General features: G+C 51.0%; 5 protein-coding genes across 5 annotated transcripts; 1 reads left to right on the top strand and 4 right to left on the bottom strand.

Moving 5' to 3' along the window:
• The first annotated feature begins 603 nt into the window (after nt 1-603).
• Nucleotides 604-5,794, top strand: HD553DRAFT_127620 (putative Na+/H+ exchanger AnNHA1). Its single transcript, XM_046176560.1, has 12 exons — nt 604-971; nt 1,926-2,007; nt 2,133-2,278; nt 2,361-2,417; nt 2,492-2,711; nt 2,775-2,990; nt 3,058-3,127; nt 3,192-3,321; nt 3,382-3,667; nt 3,732-4,225; nt 4,304-4,490; nt 4,566-5,794. The coding sequence occupies exons 1-12, from the start codon at nt 900-902 to the stop codon at nt 5,651-5,653; spliced, it is 3,048 nt and encodes a 1,015-aa protein (XP_046033769.1). The 5' UTR covers nt 604-899; the 3' UTR covers nt 5,654-5,794.
• Nucleotides 5,774-7,368, bottom strand: HD553DRAFT_326313 (uncharacterized protein; the record flags this gene model as incomplete). Its single annotated transcript, XM_046181689.1, has 5 exons — nt 5,774-5,788; nt 5,826-5,942; nt 6,136-6,182; nt 6,223-6,854; nt 6,914-7,368. The coding sequence occupies 5 exons, from the start codon at nt 7,366-7,368 to the stop codon at nt 5,774-5,776; spliced, it is 1,266 nt and encodes a 421-aa protein (XP_046033768.1).
• Nucleotides 7,369-7,775: 407 nt separating this feature from the next.
• Nucleotides 7,776-10,096, bottom strand: HD553DRAFT_326312 (uncharacterized protein; the record flags this gene model as incomplete). The annotated part of the gene is made up of 2 exons (XM_046181688.1): nt 7,776-7,873; nt 8,905-10,096. 2 exons carry the CDS (start codon nt 10,094-10,096, stop codon nt 7,776-7,778), a joined length of 1,290 nt encoding a protein of 429 aa, XP_046033767.1.
• Nucleotides 10,097-11,787: 1,691 nt separating this feature from the next.
• On the bottom strand, nt 11,788-15,581 carry HD553DRAFT_326311 (uncharacterized protein; the record flags this gene model as incomplete). The annotated part of the gene is made up of 11 exons (XM_046181687.1): nt 11,788-12,205; nt 12,277-12,786; nt 12,878-13,025; nt 13,183-13,265; nt 13,758-13,951; nt 14,059-14,154; nt 14,220-14,345; nt 14,444-14,500; nt 14,726-14,778; nt 14,860-14,937; nt 15,128-15,581. The coding sequence occupies 11 exons, from the start codon at nt 15,579-15,581 to the stop codon at nt 11,788-11,790; spliced, it is 2,217 nt and encodes a 738-aa protein (XP_046033766.1).
• Nucleotides 15,582-16,363: 782 nt separating this feature from the next.
• On the bottom strand, nt 16,364-17,151 carry HD553DRAFT_318110 (uncharacterized protein). The gene has a single exon (XM_046180835.1). It carries the CDS (start codon nt 17,092-17,094, stop codon nt 16,495-16,497), a length of 600 nt encoding a protein of 199 aa, XP_046033765.1. The 5' UTR covers nt 17,095-17,151; the 3' UTR covers nt 16,364-16,494.
• Between the last annotated feature and the right edge of the window lie 2,659 nt (nt 17,152-19,810).

The following is a 19,810-nucleotide window of genomic DNA, read 5'->3' as shown; positions in this document are numbered from 1 at the left end:
TTGTCTTCTCGATATCTTCATCGAGTGTGAAATCACAAACGATTTGGTTGCTGAAACCTCGACCAACTCGATCGAGGTCAAAGGACATCTCCCTTCATCCCTCCATCATCCAACGACAACACCACCACCTGGTCAGCTACGACGACGATACAAAGTTAGGCGCAGGAGGAGGAAGAGCGAACATCATCCCTCCGACCTGGAACCCACCGAGTTACCGTACGGTATACGATATCAACCATCGCCATCGTCTTTTGATTCGGACGCCTCTCACGACAGCCTAAAGCTAGATTCACGACCACGTTCATAGCTCATAGCGATACAAGTACTACGTGCTACCTATCTAGCTAGCTCACTTGTCAACTTCATCATCGATTCGGAAACCCACACTCGCAACAGCATTATTCTAACCCGGGACGATCTCTTTTACAAACTACCTACAGTGCTCGACCCGCTATACTACTATATACTACTCGCTACCCGACCCCGTCAACATCGACATCAACGTCAACAACAACATCTCAGCCATCGGACCATCAGCTATCAGCTATCAGTAATCGTCCCGAGCATCACGGTCACGGTCCACTCTACACTTTCTACTGCTACTCGCTACTCGAGCTACTCGAGCTACTCTATTAGTTCACGCCACGCCAAAACGACAAGGTCGAGACCGAGGTCAACACCGAGGGTTACGAGAAGAGACATCATAGCGTATCATATCATATCTTCGCGATAGCGCTAGCGATAGCTATAGAGCAAAGCAAAGTCAAGCAAACTAAAGTCAAGCAGGATAGCTTGTTCAAGAAGAAGAAGAAGAGGACGACAACCAAACCTCTGAGTCGAAAGTTGAAGGCGAGAATAAAGCGCATCAAAGAGAGAACAAACAGAGAGAATAAAAAGGGATGGCCTTTCACCCGTTCGAGGTCAACGCACCTCATCTGGTCTATGCGTTCTTAGGGGGGTTTGTCGTTATCGTGAGTCTCCTTCCTGTCTTTCTTTTTCTCTTTTTCTTGCTCGCATGTGGTTCGTGGTCTTCGTTCTTTCTTCTACTCCTCGCTCCCTCTTTTCCTCCATCTTGTCTATCTTTTCTAAGACTCAACTCCGCTCGACTCGACTCGAAACCTACTCTCGTATCATCCTTTTTGCTCTGGCGATCTTCGTCATCGTCATCGCATCTCCACGAGCTGGATGAGAAAGAGTCTTGCCTTGTCAAGGAAGCAAAGAAGTCACTTTCGCAAGCAAGGACGCAAGCAACCTTCGCAAGCAAGGACGCAAGCAAGCAGGAGCAAGCAAACAAGCGAGCAAGCCAGCAGACGCAAGCAAACAGAAGCAAATTGAAGCAAACAAGCGAGCAAGCAAGCCGGAAAATGTTCAACTCTGCTGTGCTATGCTCTAGTCGCCTCGATCGCGATCGTGTGGTGGTGGAAACATGCGGCAATGATGATGACAATGGATACTATAGGGGCAAGACGACCGGGATTTAAAGACGGTTCTCGGTGTGGTGGAGGAGACGAGACGAACCGGTCGAGTTGGTGGGAGGTAGACGGTGAAGTTGACGGATGAGATGAGAGTGTTCTTTAAAATCGGCTCTTGGGGAATGGATAATGATCGAGATGGTCATCGAATTATCGAGATCGGACGAAGCATCGAGATCGAGTTTAAGGCGAACGCTGAGAGAAACGCATCGGGATTGAGTTTGGGTTTGAGATTGAGATCGAAGCAGGAATACACTGATAGAAGGCTGATCATATTTCCTCTCACACGATACTTTCATTGCGGCCAACTCTGAAAAACACACAACATTTCATGAATCGAACAAACGAAATTGTGCGATTGAAATTTCGACCACGATCAACAACCTCAATTTCCTCGTTACTCTGCTTCGCTCGGTCGCTATCGCGATATCGCAATGGTGAACGTGTCAACAGTTCGGACTATTCTCCCTGTTCATCAAAGAACGGTTATATGTCGGTGAGGCTGTTATCTCGACCGTCGTCGGAATCGCTATCGGTGAGTCCATGCACAAGCGCTACAGTTCAACTCATTGGGTGTGGGACTGATCCTTCGGTCTTCACCTTTCGCTCTTCCTTCTTTCTGCGCTTCTTTCCAACATCACGACGAACCCGCCCTCACAGGACCTTACGCGATCGACCTGGTCAACCCCCATGCCTGGGGAGGCGGACACGAACAGAACAATGAAAAGGTCAACGAGATCACGCTCGAGGTGACTCGGGTCGTCCTCGCCATCGGCGTCTTTGCCATCGGGGTCGAGTTGCCGAAGGTGAGCCCGCGGTCGTCTGTTCCGTAGTCAATTCAAGGTGGATGGCGTTGAGTTGACTGACGGGTTTTGGGGACGATGGCAGACGTATTTGAAGAAGCATTGGAAATCTCTGGCCATGCTAATCGGACCTGGAATGGTCGTGAGTGGCTCATCTCACAGCTTGTCTGGAATTACCGTCACTGACAATATAACGCAACGACCCGTGTCGCGCAGTGGGGCTGGCTCGTCTCGGCGCTGTTCGTCTGGGCCATTTTCCCGAAGATCGAATTCCTCTCCGCCCTGGCCATCGCCGCTTGCCTCACCCCGACAGATCCCATCTTGGCGCAGGCGGTAGTCGGAGGAAAGTTTGCCGACAAGCACGTGCCGGCGCATATTCGACACTTGTTGCAGGCCGAGTCTGGGTCGAACGATGGGGCCGCGTTTCCTTTCCTCTGTGCGTCTGCGTCGTGTTTTGCTGGATTCTGGTGGACGTAAGCTGATCTTGCTGTATCCGCAGACCTGGCGCTCTACTTGATCATCGACAACGACGACCGGCACGCCGTCGGAGAGTGGTTCTACATCACCTGGCTGTACGAGGTCGCTCTCGGAATCACCATCGGGACGTTGATCGGGTTCACCGTCCGCAAGGTCATGAAGTTTTCCGAACGCAAGGGGTTGATCGATAGGCAGAGTTTCGTCGCTCAATACGTCAGTTTGGCCATCCTGACCATCGGTGAGTCGGGTCTGGTTGAACAGGCGCAGTGATGAGATCGGAAAATCTGATTATGCTGGATGGCTAGGTGTTTGTACTCTACTGGGAAGTGACGACTTGCTCGCTGCGTTTGCTTGTGGAAGCGCTTTCGCCTGGGAGTAAGTGCAACGTTTCGCTCTTGATCACGACCTATCGCCTGACCACGCCGAAACACTCTCGCAGCGGATTCTTCAACAAGGCCACCGAGGATAGCATGTTTTCCAACGTCATCGATTTGCTGTTCAACTGTGCTTGTTTCATCTATATCGGGATGGTCATTCCGTTTTCTGATTGGAACGACGCTGCGACATCCGTAAGTCAGGCGCCTCGTCCGTAACCTTGCACGTGCTGATCAAATTGTGTCGCGCCGCAGATCAACGTGTGGAGGCTCTTCCTTTTGGCCATTGCCATTCTCCTGCTTCGACGCCTGCCATTCATGCTCGCCGCCTACCGATGGATTCCCGACATCAAGACGTTCCGAGAGGCCGCTTTCACCGGTTGGTTCGGTCCTATGGGAGTCGGAGCCGTTTTCATCGCCACGCTGGCCAAGACCAAGTTGCCTGAGCCCCACGAAGACGGACCGATTGGTCAGGCAGAGCTCTTGAGCGCGACCATTCAGCCCATCATCTTCTTCATCGTCCTTGTGTCGACACTGTGTCGTAAGTCGTGTACGGACGCTTATCATATGCGTCGTGTATATTCTGACATTCACCCTGCTCGCAGACGGACTTTCGATCCCCTTCTTCTCGTTGACCAAGCGAGTCCACTCGATCTCACGAACCTGGTCGAGGCAATCGATGGGTGACGAGCCTGCCTGGTCATCGCATGCCCGTCGTATCCAGCCCGGCGAGTCGATCAGAGTCAACCGGGACGACGACGACAGAGAAGACGGAGCCGGTCTCGACGACGGGACCGCCGATCGAGGCGGTGGCCTCTCCGAGAAACGTCGCTCGTCGAACGAGATGGCCACCACCGATACGACCGATTCGGGGACTACCTTGGCCGGAAGCCGACAATACGACGAAAAGGCTGGAGAACGGGCCGACGTGGATGCCATGGAGAGGGGTGAATATACCGGCAACGATGGCGAAAAGCAGGGTCAGGTAATGAATGAAGAAGAGCAGAGCCAACGAGACGAAAGGGAGACCCCCATCCTCGCCGAATACCGTGAGGGAAATCATCTCGTACGGGAACGTCTGAAAGACGGAGAAGATGAGGTGAGCGATCGTTCTGATGCAGTGCAGATGAGCCTTTAGATCGGATCGACTGACGCTTCCGCTTATTGATACCCGAAGGTCCAAGTCGAGGTCATTAAGGACTATTTCCACGCGGAAAAGCCCAACGAAAAGTCCACGTTCTGGCACCCTCAACCTCTGCGCCGACACGAGGTCGACAAGTTGCACGAGCACGTCGATGATGGAGCGGAGCATGCGGCTAGTACGGTCAAGAACGGGGGCGAGGAGCAGGAAGATCCCTTGGGACGTGAGTCCCCATTCCCTTCATTACAAGGTCTCGCACGAAAGACGCTGACATCGTTCCTCTTCTTATCGTTTTCAGTGGGTCTGATGGGACCCAAAGCGCGTCGAGAGAACCAGAGAGAAGAAGAAGAAAAGGAAGAGGATAACAAGAAACGAGAGGCCGCATTGGCCGGTGCGGGGCATAAAGAACAGAAGCGGGCGGCTCATGAAGCTAGACGGGTGGACAGTCGACGTCACGAGGAAGAAGATCGAGAGGTCAAGGCGGAAGCGAAAGAACAGCAGCATCAGCAAGCGAGGGATATTGCAAGGGAGGATTCGAAGGTGACGACGAGGGGGGAGGCGCATGAGCAGGCGAGGGCGAATGCGATCGGTCGTGCTGGACCCGCGGACGGAGATGATCGATCTCAGCAAGACGAAGATGAGGACGCGTATGAGGATGTGGACGAAGACGAACAACCCGCTACCGCCAGCCGACGGGGCAGCGGATCACACTTGCCAGCCACACAGAGGTCCCACAGGCAGAACTCGAACAAACCGTCCACGATCTTTATCCATTCTAGACCGGTTGGGAGAAGGAGGGAATCGGTCAGGCAGCAGGTATTTGGTGGGGCTCATCCCGGTGGTACGGAGGTTAAAGGCGGAAGGCAGAGTCGATCGGGTTCTATCGCCGATCCGAATCACCTCGCCCCGCCTGGAAGTGGGAGGAGGGGACGACCGATCTTGAACGATACGAGCCGGGAAGGGTCTGCTGTCGGGTCGATCTCGAGCGCCAAATCCAGATCTAACCTCAGCAATGCCAACACCAACTTCAGCCCGAGATCGAGGGACGTATCTCCAGCTTCCCGGTCTCGAGGACTGAGGTTCGCAGAAGGAACTGCAGAATCCAGTGAAACCGCTCCAGGACCCAGCTTCTATAAACGACCGGCCAATCATAACCCGGACTTGGCGATCACCCGCACGGCGAGCGTGCAAAGTAACGGTGGTGGCGCTGGAGAAGAAACGCCCAAGGGACAGACTTATTACAACAACAGACCTTCTGGGGGTTCGGGCTTGCAGATGTACAAGTCTCGGAGCATCCAGAGTGGCCTTGGAGGAGATCGGAGCGATGGGGAAGAAGAGAGCGGGAAGGGCGGGTTCTTGAGTCGGTTGAAGCGACGGGGAAACTAGTTTCGGTGGGGTCCTGCAGAGTTGGGTTTGAAGCGCGAAGAGAAGTCCGATCGTTATGACATGTAGCCTATATTCTGGAGTCAGATTGATAGCATGTGTGGTCTGATGGCATCACGTAACCTATAATACGATCGCCTGGGGACTCGAAAGATCAGTGCAATGATGGGCTCACATGGTGTGAAGAGAGCCAAGACATCAAGCAATGAGTTGGACAGCCGATGGGCCAGGGGCCTAGCTCTGCCGAGATGCTTCGCTCGTACGAGGCACCTCTGAGTTGTTCGTACGTCATCTATCATTACATTTTGGTACAACGACTGTCTAAGAGATTGTCCGCGAATGATCGATTGAGAGATCATACAGTACATCAAGCCAAGAGACTCTGGATGTTTTGGGAACACAAACGCGTGAATCAGCTGTCGACCGAGTCGATAGGTTTGTGCGCACGGAGATGAACAGAGTTCTGTGCATACCTGAAGACTTACCAATACACGTCCCGCTCTAGCGATATGAGTGCCGGGAATCGTAGGTACTGCCGGAGCCGTAAACGGACATCTTCGCGAAATGCTCACTGAGATTCGCCGGCAACCCCTGGACCGATGGAGGATTTGGTACAGCGGCGGTAGCAAGACTACTAGTAGACGGGCGAGTCGAGTAGCTTGGAACCCTTGTTGAGCTTATCGATGGCCGCCGAGTAGACGGTTGCTGGGCGCCGGGATGATCATTGTACCGTGATAGCCTCGGATCTGGAACCGAAGATCTTGTGTGGCGGACAGGAGGCTGTGGAAGCAGCGGCGCGCCCGGCTGAGGATACGGCTGACCACCAGACAAATGATATCCTGCATAAGGTGGATGATTGTAGGATAGTGGAGGTGGCCGTCGGGATGCTTCGTAACTGGCCGGAGGGGAAATTGCATACATGCTCGAGCCCTCAGGGTACTCAATCCGGCCGTCAGCCTGTTGAAGGGGTGCAGGCCTTGGATACATTGTCTGCTCGGGTGGATAGGTCCGGTCTGTGTACGGCTTCGCAGAAGTATGTGACATCCTGCGCCTTGCAGATGGGTCCGGGGTATTGGGCCTGTCGTAGAGTTCAGCGAATGAAGCGACTTCTGACGGTGAAGGGACCCTACTAGGAGGTCCAACCAAGCCATAAAACGGTTCGTCGAGATCTTGGCGATCGCTGGACTTGCAGAATGGATCTTCTCTGCTGCCAATCGATCGTCATCAGTGACATGATCCGGACTACATCCGTAATCGACTCACCGGTTCTCCGGGGGAACGACTAGCTCCCGTAACATGTTGCGCAGACGATGAAGCCAAGTGTTTCCTCGCCTTTCCTCTTCCGCATTCTTAAGTGCACACAAACGTTGGAACCGATCTTGATCCAACAAACTTCTAGTAGCAGAAGGCTGACTCGCCAGGTATTCGACCTCTGCTAGCTCTTCGCAGGATAGGACGATACTCAGACGATCCATCCAGCGCTCCACCGGTACATAGTCGACGACAACTCCACCGGGTCCGCACACCCTTAAAATCATAGCTCGAACCCGCTGCTGGTCTTCCATGAAAGACAACCAGGATTCTTCAAAACGGGTCGCTTTCATCTTGTCGCAATATTTGGCTATGTGCTTCTCCTTCGCGACATATACGTCGCGTTCAAGCCGACGCCTCTCCTTGCTGGTTAACTGTCCGAACTCTACAATGGTCGTTCTGTCCATCGTTCAGATTCGAAAAGTTTGATGATGATGACTGATGAGCGACATAAGGAAGGGTTCTTTTTTTCGCGGACGATAGCCGCGCCCTTATGAACCTTTTAATACAGCCCTCGGATAGAGTTGGAGATAAACCTCCCTTTGTTCAGATTCCGTCACTGAGAGGATCCGTAATCAGTCGGCGCTGTGGAACACCGTCCGATCCGCCACTTGTTCAAGCCAAGCTTCCCAGTTGATCTTCCTTTGTTCGATAGCGCATTCGGTGCTATTACCGTACCGTGGCGAACCTTCCGGCAGGGTTTGTTTTGGATGGGTGTCGTCTGCATGCCTGTCGATGAAAGGAAGCCACTTGGTATGATCCGGTATTGTGATTGTAATCACGAGCTGAATGGTCAGTGGGCAACTCAGGACCTTTATCGAAGATCATCAAAGGCCACGCAAAGCGATCCCATTGCACTTGACTGAGTCTCGGCGCGAGAGTTCTCTTGAAGTTGGACGTACACTAGTACAACTGCAAGACGAGTGATCGATCTGGTCATTAGCGCTTTGCATACTAGTGTGTCGCATCCTTTTAGACTTCCGTCATTGCATATACAAGCTTCTTGGTGACGACTTGTTACCACTTGCGTCAGACATCGACCGATCAAACGCCTCATCAGGTGGCGTTTCGCGCTAACGGGTCTTCAGGTCAGGTGAAACGACATCGCAGACAAAGGAAATTGCAGTCAATCCAAACTCGTGATCAGGCGCCGAACCATGAAATCAAGGGATTTCTCTTTAACGATCACGAAATCTCGATCGATGATCTCTCGCTATTCCGTGAGGCACCTGTTGGACAATCCTGTGAATCCAGCAGTGAGTATCGGAAGTGCATTGCTTCAGGCGGCGTTGGACGGATTGCATACAGTGTTCTGATGATCGTGATGACCTATGGAATGATGGCATTCCGCCATGCTACCTAGATTGTCATATCAATCGCATACAGATGGCCGTGAAAGGGCAAGCCGGCAAGTAGCATATAATAATTTCCCTTGCCATCATGTCGATCATCCGCGGCCGCGGCGGGAACTGGTTGAGCGCATGCTTGTTGCGCAAATACCGCAGGTACAGAGCACCCTCATGGTCACATACCTGGCTGACTGCTGGTAGGCCTGCAGCTGAAATAGTCTTCCGATGTATGTTATTCGCGATATAATATACAAGAGCGATATATAAGTGTCCTTCGTTTACAATCCAGTGTCCGTGAATCCTTAATCGCCGAGGATCCCCTCAAAGACTTGCTGATTTCAACTAGAGAATCTGATATCCAAGCTTGGCCACATTTAGCCTGACCGACATCATTGCCCTTTCATTAACGCTTCAGAAAATCTTACTCCATCCGCTAATAGGGACCGCCGTGTCCGTGATGGGACATAGACAAGTGACCGAAAGAACGTGTCAATTCCCTGGTGTCCGGGCTGCCACGGGTCAACGGTGACCGAGGATTTTGACTGATCGACGGCCGCCTAGCGGAGGGCAATTGTGAGTAGCTCTCTGGCGCACCCCGAGACGCTATGGTCTCGCTGGGATATCTAGCACTACCCGTGACGGCCATAGACGTGTAAGATCCTGTATGCAACCCGTATGATGCGTGATATTGTTGGCTTGGCGAAGGCCTCACATTGACCCCATACGATAGGGGCGGATACCCGCTGTATGTTGGGAATGATCCCGCTGAAGGTAGCGGTGCATAGTGTGAATAGTGTGCAGACGGCGGATCCTCGTATGATGAATGGGGGCGGCCTGAAGCTGTAGAAAAGCGACGCTGTCTTGAGTCTATCGGTGATGAAGTTAAAGCGACGGGGCGAGGAGCGCAATCGTCAACAGAATCTATCCCTCGGGTTGAGCGATACTGGGGCGCATGCGGCTGCGTATGTCGAGGAAACGAGGCGGAGCGAGAGGAAGAGGATGTCCCTGGCAATAACGCTCCGCTTCGAACAGTCGGCGTTCGAGATACGTGGCGTAAAAAAGGTGACTCTTGAGCAAAGGAGCTTTCATCTTCGTCAGTATAGCTTCCTTCAGTATCGTTCTCAGAACTGTCGTCTCGCATGTGTTCTCGTACTTCATCAGGAACAACCCCCTTATGCTTGCTCTTCCTCCCCTTCTTTTTCTTCCGTTGTCCTGTAGGAAGTCGAGGTCGTATGGGTGTCACCCGATCTATCCCTAGATATTCGAAGTCGGAGCGATCATCAAGACCTACATCAGACGGTGGGGGAGTGGACCTTCTCTCGAGTGGGTCGAGGCTGGGTTCGGAATCTTCCAACAAGGAGGCTGATTTCGGTAAAGTTTCCAGCCGAGATCTCCATTCAGACATGAAACCTAACCATTCGAGATTCCTCCGACCCTGACTGTGACCATATCGCCTCAAGGCCTTCAGCAAGTCGATACGCTCTGTGCGATGTCCCGTTCTGATCTCCTGTTGCTCCTCCACAGTGATCGCTAACCCTCTCCTCATGGCCTCATACGCTACGAGGTCTGTCAACTCTCGCTCTGAAACGGCACCGTAGTGATGCCGGCAGTAATCACGCAGATCATCGATGTAGGCTCGATCCATGTTTTCCAACCACTGGGTGCCCACATACAATGGATGGCGATATTCGGCTGGCAGGTATTCCCAAGCACGCTGGATCGCCAGGACGAGAGTTCTACGTTCCTGGTTATCCAGTTCGATCTTACGAGGCAGGAGATCCGTCATTGTTGAGACTCTAAGGATGTAAACGATTTCTATCGCGAGTTAACGAGCTCAAAGGGAAGTGATCTGGTCAACCAAGGGTTGAGGCACTTGGTCTGCCTTTAATAGTATTCTTGGACGGAGCCTTCCTTTGTGATCCTTGACCTTGTAATCCTCTGCAGTGTCTCTACGCTCCCATCTCGGGGCATCTCTCGATTCTCATCGTTGGACAGTATGTTCAGTCTGACAAGACTCTTCCTTACGTTCTATCTTCCCATAATAAGCAGGAGACACGACCGTTGCGATGGAATCCTTTGTTCTCCTTTCGGATGAGAACACCAGACACAGCCACATTGCAAGGCCGTTAAGGTGCGGAAACTGGCAGTGGCATCGGGCTTTGCCCTGTCGATGTCCACTGATGCGCCGAGTGTCGTCACAAGATCAGATAAATTAATCGAATTTCGGATAGCTTCTCGCCGCTTGTCTCCCTGGCCGAAAGGCCGTATGCATAGAGTACTGCACATGGTGATTCCTTTGTTTGTATTGTCAGTCCAACATTCTCAATCATAAGCGATCATAAACAGATCGTGTCAGCTCGCCTCCCTATTTCATATCACTGTTTGATCACATTCGCAATCTTCCCAGACGAGGAGAGATAGAGAGGATCGATGCTTCTCGATTCATCTATCATGACGATCCCTCGAGATGAATGCATCGCTCGACTTGATCGACTCCAGTGAATAGCCGACGCCGGTTGGATGAGTCTCATCCGCGTCTCCTTTCAACCTGAATTCCGTATGAAATTACGACGAAAAATTGCGAGCGCGATATGTAACTCGGCATGTACCGCTCATTGCTTCAACTCTCCCTGTTTGCCGATAAGATCGTCAGTGATGTACCGATAACTCGGCTCGATCAGTAAAGCGATCGGCAACGGTCACCCTCATTGATACATACAAAGGAGTGTCTACGAATCATAGATCATGAATTGAAAGGCTCTCGACTCTATCGATCTCGATCTTGGCCGATCTCGATCGGTCAAGCTATACACCCTGATGTTTCGCGCTCAAAGGTCCAAGGCAAGCGCAAGTGAAACGCCGCGACATGCGCGTGGAACCGCCTCACTACGGACGAAGGACTTCCAGCTGACGAGAGGTAGGTCCCATTTGACAGTAATCCAACAGAGGGAAATGGAGGAATGGCGGATGGTTTTGAGCATTGGCATGGCTGCGCTGCGATACGATCTTTAATACTCTGGCTTGATCGACAATGGTCCGAAAACGCGGACCACCATTCAGCAATGCTGCGGCCGCATATCGATCATGAATGTGGTTGTAGGGGACACTGTATCCACACACTGTTCCCTTGGTTCGAGTTTGACTTGCAGACTGTACTACAAACGGAACATCATCAAGCAGCGAGGCATCGAGAAAGTTCAAATTTTGATAGCAAAATTTGTAATCGTCCGCGTTTCTAGCTATGTTACATTTCAACAGTAATCGATCGAACACAATCTGACATTTCCAAGAAACCTGACAAGTTGCAAGTGAGGCACAAAAGCTTCGATCAGATGTAGCCGAGGACTGGTTGACGAGCTCCATAACGTCTTGTTGCTCTATCAATGTGAACAAGTCAGACCAATGATAACGTTCCGGTATACCACTTATCCAACATCTCTTCCTTACCCTTTGTTTCACTATGGGAGTGGACCCTATTCACTGAGATGGTTTCTTCTCCAGAGACGGATCTTTGAATTCGAATCCCGCGAAGTAGGAGCTTTCAGCTTTCATTCGATCATTCGGTGGGGTGTTTAAGGTGATCGAAGGCACACGGTCTGAATAAAGACCATTCGATCGACCATCCGATTCGCTTCCATCACTTTTGATCGACTCCGCAGGCGATCTCAATGACTTCGTGGATGGGGCTACTGCGGAAAGACCCGGAACAGTAAGATACTTCGCTTCTGATCCTTCCATCCTCTGCAACTTCGCCTGAGTGGTGTCCTCGTCACTTTCCGAATCAGTTCCCGATGTAACCGAGTTCACATCCGCACAACTGCTGGGGCCAGAGCGATGGGTCTCGAAATACTCCGGCTTCAGTAGCTCATGATCATAATCCAGAAATCGAGGGATTCTACGCAATGCAATCCGAAGTTAGTACAGATTGCGAGAGATTGCGAGGCACACCATCAACGACTCACTCACACAACTGGTTTGCGTATCTCTCTCATGCGCTCTAGAATCTTCTCGTTGTGATCCACCATGCTGAAAGCATGTTCTTCATTCTCGGGTGCATTCATTGGCTGCCAGTCATTAGCCAGGTCGGCTAGCGCTCGGCTGTCAGGGTCATCACGTTCATATTCTTCTCTGGTAGGGCCTATACACAGTTTCTCTACCTCCAGCTGCATTTGATAAGTAAAGTTGGCTTTTTTCTTCTTGACTTGGTTTCCATGGCAAAACACTCGAACTATATCAATGAGCATAATACCGTTGACTACCTCATCCTTGACTGCCATATACCAGGGGCTTTGCTCGCCGCATTCTTCCTCGGCGCCCGGAGGAGAAGAGTTCTTGGCGGTCTCGTATTTCTTCAGCATCTCTCTACGAGATGCCTCGTTTTCCGCTGTGAGCTTGTTCACGTACCCCATTGTCTGATGATTCGGTTCAGTGAGATCTTGCGTTCCTGAAGAGTAGGCGTTGAAAACTTTTGTCTTTCTAGCCGTTAAGGAGCTCTTGCAAAAGTGTTAGACTTTATACTCACTCGCGAACAGGCTGCAAAGGGACTTCTTTTGTTCTCTCTCCTTACTTGATGATAGTCAGCTGCCATCTACCAGCCTTCTCAAAATGGCGTAACTTCGAATCGACAATTGATAAGGTCACCTGTATGCCCGCCCTATGTCCCCTCTTCCCTGCTACCGGGGGGCCTACAGTGACGCCAGAACTAATCAACTCGCCTGTATGAGTACAAAGGTAGCTTAATGAACTGTGCTGCAATTGGGACCGAGGTCACCTGATTGAGATTGAGAAGCTCGAATCATGGTTGGTGGAGCAGTGTAGGCGTATCACTTCGCGCATAGTGTACCCCGGGAATGGAGTATCTTGATTGCGAACCATTCCGGCTTCTCTTCCACACTCTCAGATCCCCATCATAGCGACGAAGACAGTGATCCTGATAACGGATAAAACCGCGCCATCTACGCAAAGGATTCTCCCATAATAATCAAAGTCTGTTTCTCGAAGATTGCGCGATCGCTCGATATCACGTATCACAAAGGAGTATCCGAGAAGCTACATCCTCGCGGCTGCAGTAAGCTAGGGGCAATGCTAATTTCTTTCCACTTCTATTCTGGACACTAATCAGAGAGCCTTGCCATTCCCGATAGGCGAATGCCGAGAGATCGATCAACCATCGCTCACTATGTGATGCCTTTGTCCGATCAACAGTCGAATCTTGGCCTCTTGGAACTATTGCAGCACTCGTCAATTTCCCCAAAGGATCTCTTTGTGCATGAGACAGTGCTGGTGTTTGGGGATCCACATGCACGTTGCACGGGCTCAGAAGAAGTGAATACGGAGCCAGGCGTACCGCCGTCAGCAGAAAGGGATTCTGTCATCGCCCGCTCGAGCTCTCGCAACAAGGGGTCTGAGTCGATTAGCTGTCTGGCAGTGGGGTAAGCTAACTTCACCCGCTGCAAAGGGGTTGGATTGTAGAGCTTAGGGCTCTTAAGTCGGGTCGCGCGAAGTGAATGCTTCCATAGTATTGAGCGAGGCTTTGAATTTTTCCTAGGATTTGATTTGTCCCGTCACCTTCGAGCAAAGGCTTGTTCGCTTCGTTCGATTGGTTCGGCGTCATCGACATGGTGTACGCGGCTATGTCTGTCTATCTTCTAGACAGAGTAGTCTATATACCCGCTTGAAAAGCTCAAAAGGGCAAGATTACTCGAATATATCAGCTCGTGCTGGTATGCATCGTCTGCAGCGACACACGCGACCCCTAGTCATCAATGGAAGGGCCGTTTCAGCCGGAAGGCGCGTGATCTCGCCTGGCGCTCCAAACCCGTGGTTATCCACGCAAGCCACTTGCTGCCGATCATGAGCCTAGTTCATCAGCTAGATCATTCCCTTCTCCAAGACAGGGTGGCACGCACATTGCCGCAGCGAATAGTGCCTCTGACCGAATCTGAGCCGTCTACGGGTGTCCGTGAAACATCGGAACCAATTTTGGTGGATAAAATAGCCATCAAGCGCAAGCCACGACAACCGGGAATCAACCGCTGGTTCAGACTAACAGTGACCGGTGTACAGCGCTCGTGATAGCTATCACGAACTTCTCTTGGTCTTCATGGCGCAGGTTTACAACCGCCTATCTTACGATGAGCAAGAAATCTTCACCCCGATATATCATTGAACCGTCAGTCAGGCCGCCTGCCTACAAATATCGCTACAACGAGGGTTATCTGAAAATCCCGGGTTGCCAGGTTCTTCGAGGAACACCGACTACGGGATTGCTTGCCGTCATCAAGTGCTGCTGGAAGGTTGGAGTGTCTATTGAGATGGTTGTGGATGAGTGAGATATTGGTCTGTTCTCCACTACGTACGCTTGCAGCGAACATGGCAAGCTGTCAAACGTATCTTGCTGCTTGGGATAGCTTACGATCTTCATCTGACCCTTGCGAGCATACGAATGATTTTCAAAGTGCGTTACCGCTGCATTACAGGAGGGGAGACAATACAACCGCATCAGCTATCCATGAACCAGAAAGGATGGGAAGGAGGGCCACGGCGGACCCTGTTCGAAATAGTTGTGCGGCTTGATCATTGTATAGTAATGTATACTCAAGGGCCCACAGACAAGATCATACACATCTGTTCAAATCGGTCTGAAGACAATGACGTGGTAGACACGATGTTGAACCATTAGTGTCATCGATCACAATCAATAACGTCATTTTCAATCGGCCCTTTCTCAAGGGATTTTTATTGCAGGCGTGATACAAGGCAACCATCTATCCCCCCCTATCCCAAGGTCATTTCTTCCCAGTAGAAGATCCTTCACTTCCATGAGCTGTAGTGCCCAACGACTCTTGAGTCTCGCTCCCCTCGGCAAAATAACGACGTCTTTTCCTTCGAGCCAGTAACCTTTTCCTATTGAACTTATACGCCTCATCCGTTTTCTTGTGATTTTCGTCAGCACACTGGCTAGAGTGCCCGAGATCCGAATCATCAGCGTCAGATGCATCACTGAGAAGCTCAGACCCGTAATCGTCGATTTCCGGTTCATGACTGCGAGGGCGTTTAGAGCCCACAGATAGTGTGTCGAGCGATTGTGTTATAGCGGTGAACATTTCATCTTCCGGCTGGCGGGTATCGCTTTCCTTGTAGTCGGCCGAAATCGAGGTTCGGAGTGAAGAACTGGTTTGAGGTGGCTTCCGCTCTCCCAACCCTCTCGACGCCCTGTGTTGTCGCGCGAATATCTCGGCAGCCATGGTGGACGGCTCTGCTTGCGACATACTGATGTGCCGATCGATGTGTGGATTGCTTACTTAGACGAGAATGAAGTGCGTAATCTGTCTTGCGCATCGAAGCTCAAGATATATATGCATCTTGGCGCAAGGTGATATTTCAATGCTCGAACCCACTGGCAGTGGGCGGTGTTCACCTCTACCGAAGATGAAAGGAGACTCTTTCCTTTCGAGACCTCCTTACACTTGTGGCATACCGAAAACTTCCTTTCACCATGATCCTTTGTTGATAGCTTGTTACGGTCGCGCTTCCGTTGGCTTGACAACAGAGAGATTTGTCGACGCATAATGTGTATCGCTTAGATCTCGGCCAGGAGAACGTTCCGAGCAGGGATGTTTAACCGGGTCGTGACGGAATACCATCGCTTCAAGCCTGGATTGGATGTAAATGACGGCATCCCCTTTGGCAAAGCTTGACAGCTGTTATGAATCTATCGGGTAGGCGAAACATCTCAAGATAGGTTCCGACCGCTTGAATCGTTATCCCTGACTCAAAAAGGAATGAGGTCATCGCTAGCTTCTTCAAGGCAGAAGTTCACGTTCAAAAGGTTCTTGTGAGTCATGCAGAAATGGGCGTACTGCTCTTCCGCCGAAGCTGTTTTGGATGGTGTATTGGGAATCTGTGATTTTCCACTTCTAGCACGATAGACAAAAGCTCTATGCGCTGAACATCAGGGTGAGGTACCAGTACAGTCAGGGTGAGCGCGTATGTTTGCGACGTCTAATAGTCCTCCATCACGAACACCATCGCTTGTTCCCAAACTCAAGTGTGACGCGAATGTGAGATCAGCCGATCAGGAACTCCTAGGCCGACGAGACTATAACGGTCATCATTACGTATCTGATATGATATACGTGTCGCCAAGCGGTTATACATGCAAGTGATACCCAATGAAATTCTTCACTCGTCTTCATCGGAATGAATCCCTGCAAAAGCTACTGAGTTGAGCGGTCTTTTCTTAGGTGCCCGGTGGTGCCGATCATCAGCCGAGAAATGAGTCGCCGACGAAGTCTCGTGACCTGGGGAGATGTACCTTTTACGTCGTTTGCTGCGGTCAGACCAGCGGCTGCAGTTTCTGAATAGGCGATCGGTCCCGTCGTCCGTCTCATAGGTTTCCTCTTTGAACAAGATGTTCGTCTCCAAGATGTCGGGTTGATGCTTCCCTACTGTGGTATCACCGAGACGAGAGGGATGTCCGGCAGGCGTAGAGTCACGCTGTTGGGGATCCGGTTCATCGTCTCGTGACACGGCCTCTCCGTAAGTACGTTTAGTATGCCGAGACAACGACTGAGAGGACTGGCTGCCAAGGTCATCCGAGTGTACAGACAACGACTGCATAGGCGAAGTAATGCTCGTAATGTCTCCTTCGAGCTCGGTTGGTTGAATGCTAGAGCCTTGCCCGTTGGTGGATTCCGCGTTTCGGGGCCAGGTCACGTCATGACGTGACTTGCGTCCGCCCAATACTTCCAATTCCCTGGGAGATCTATCGGTTCGTGCCATTATGCGAGTGGCCAATGTTAACTGTTGTTCCGATATATCGAGATCGTTCAGGTAAATTTAGGTCTTTTGCTTACGCTTGTGCTCTCCTTGTCTAGGTCTTTTGCCCCGCCGCCACAGTCGATATATATAGGCGCGTAATTTTTGACAGGCAGGTTGGTTGAATAACAAATTTCGATCGATGATATCAGACCATCACTTTTACCCCTTACAAGCATGAAAGGGAACTCATCCTCCTAAAAACCTCCTTATCGCCGTCCTTGACTCTGCGCCTCTTGTTGCATGCCATAAACGTTCCTTTTCTCAATACTATCATTAGCAACATGGTCAGGCTGTTCCTCATGTCGATATACAGCTTGCGGGCGTAAGCGGGTCATTTTCTGTTTCGCTACTCTTGTTTCATTGCAATAACCTATCTTCGAATTCTGCCCCGAAGCTGCGTCGAGGACATAGCTGTTCGAAAGATCGATCGATCGATCAGATCGACAACGGTGTATCCGCTTATCACGCCGAGAAGCATCGTTTACCTGAATTCCTTTGTACCCATTCGTGGGATTTGGTAACGAAACTATCCTATGTTCCGTCGCGAGTCAGGAGTGCAGTCTTATGGCACTTGACATGACGACTCCAGGTTTTTCCCAGGGCTTCCCTTACATACAACGGGTACGGCAGGGAAACACACGCTCGTTCATCCCAGAGGACATGATCGACTGGTAGAGAAGTGCTACTCCCAGTCGAAAGCGGAATATGTACCACGGGCGTATCAGCCGTAACAGGAGCAGACTAGGAAGTGAGACTATCACTCTACATTACCGCATTTCACATGCTTAGAGCGATGTATCTGATTCGCAACATTACCTTCAAAGCTAAGATGGCTCGATCGTTACATCCAGGAGTGATGAAGTCAAGCTGCATATTGACTACAGCTTTCGAGCCTCCTTTCATCCTCTCAACCGAAAGATCAACAATCAAAATACCCATCAATCCAAGCCAACCTTACTTGTTCTCCACAGCGCTTCGTGATACAAGACACTGACTGCCTGATTCCCCACTGATCCTCCAAGATGGGCCATAAGTCCTTGCACTTTCAGTATTTTCCAGATCGTGAGTCACCGCTTCTGTCCGACACAAACTCCTGCTCAAATCCACCTCTTCGGACGATTCGGCAGTATTAGTGAACGCTACAAGAGTACAAGGTCGAGAGCTCGTAAAGCCTCCGGACGTAGCCGATCGATTCCTCACGTCTTGATCGAAAAGAGCTAGATCCATAAAATCAGGTCGCACGGGTTTAAGGGTCAATGAACTGCTTGAACGTCTCAGTATGGGGGTCGGGCAGAATAGTATAACTTGCACTTACGAGGACGAACCCAACCACTCCGCTTATCCATCTCGATCAACTCGGCCTGAGCCGGACTTCGCACCAACGACCCCGTCGTAAAAGGCCTAGGCAGCTCTTTCCGAAGCTTTGATAAATCCGCGCCTCGCAGCCACTTAGGTATATCCTGATGAACTGGGACACGGGCAAAGGTGACACCATGACGGGGATCAGTGAGGACGCCAGTGTTCAGCGGCTGGACAGGAGCAGGAAGTAACACTCGACCTTCCTGCTGCAGATTTTTACTAAGATCCGAAGGCATTGCGCGAGATGGGCGGGAAAGACCGTGCTTGAGTACTCAAGAAATCTTGCTCGATGCAGCAGACAATCTCGCGGGAAAGGCAACTATATATGCTAATATCTCGTCAGATCTGGCACTATAGAAAAGTCCAGGTCGCGCTTCTGACACGTAAAGGACGACATCATGTACGTTCTCCGCCCTCACGAACGTCCTGCGCGGGGAGTGAAACGAGATACCACAGAGCGCGCGTCGAAGGGTTGACGGCCCAGTGCAATAGCAAGCCACCCCAGCGTGATTATGGTCATTGCAAACCCTCCTCATTTAAAATACCAACGGCTGCCACTGGTGCCGATCTGCAGAAGAATCTGTTGAGCGATTTCACCTACACGCCGGAGCATGTGGCAGTATCGATTTCAGCATTCATTCTAGACATAATTTTGGAGTGCATAATGGCCTCAATAGAGAGAAGCAAGACATAGAAGTAGGACAGCGGCTATCACGATGGATCAATACCAGATGTACCGTGTATTACCCCCGTCACGAGTCAATCATTCTGATGTTGCGATACTACACGAACATCCCTGAGCGATGAAACAGAGCAGTAATCCTAGACTTGTGTGTGGGCTCACGGGTAAAGATCAACCTCCGGGTCAAGATGATTGTCAGATTCACCAGATGATTGTCAGATCCATAGGGATGATAGGGCCCGTCCATGTAATGTGGGGGATCTCGTGTCACTCGATCGTTGACTCCACAGTATAGAGGATCGGATCTAGGGTGCGTTCGCGACGTCGACATGCGTCTATTATACGTCTAGAACAGGCCCAAACGGGCAACTGGCTAGTTTGATACGCCGACGCTAGTGAATTGTTACCGATTACGTATCGCTCAGACCATGTGGCATTCCGTGTGATTATAGTCGCCGAGAATCGACGCTCGAGACCTGATTTTTTGCGTCTACAATTGCGGTTTGGGTAACCCAGGGCCGGCTAGTGTTTTGGTAGGGGAGTTGGGGTTTGTAGAACCACGACGCAGAACACGAATTGTACTTACGAACCTCGAAATACCACGATATCTCCCGATTTCACCTCCCAAACGACCTA

The sequence above is a fragment of the Filobasidium floriforme genome, assembly GCF_021052385.1.
Source record: "Filobasidium floriforme strain CBS 6241 chromosome Unknown HD553scaffold_23, whole genome shotgun sequence".
NCBI classification, from domain to species: domain Eukaryota; kingdom Fungi; phylum Basidiomycota; class Tremellomycetes; order Filobasidiales; family Filobasidiaceae; genus Filobasidium; species Filobasidium floriforme.
This window is presented reverse-complemented; position numbering and strand designations above follow the sequence as displayed.

Coding starts and splice junctions, on each gene's coding strand:
- HD553DRAFT_127620 (XM_046176560.1), top strand. CDS start 900: ATGGCCTTTCACCCGTTCGAGGTCAACGCACCTCATCTGGTCTATGCG. Junction 2,008..2,132: donor CGTCGTCGGAATCGCTATCG/GTGAGTCCATGC, acceptor CCGCCCTCACAG/GACCTTACGCGATCGACCTG. Junction 4,226..4,303: donor TGAAAGACGGAGAAGATGAG/GTGAGCGATCGT, acceptor TGATACCCGAAG/GTCCAAGTCGAGGTCATTAA.
- HD553DRAFT_318110 (XM_046180835.1), bottom strand. CDS start 17,094: ATGGCACGAACCGATAGATCTCCCAGGGAATTGGAAGTATTGGGCGGA.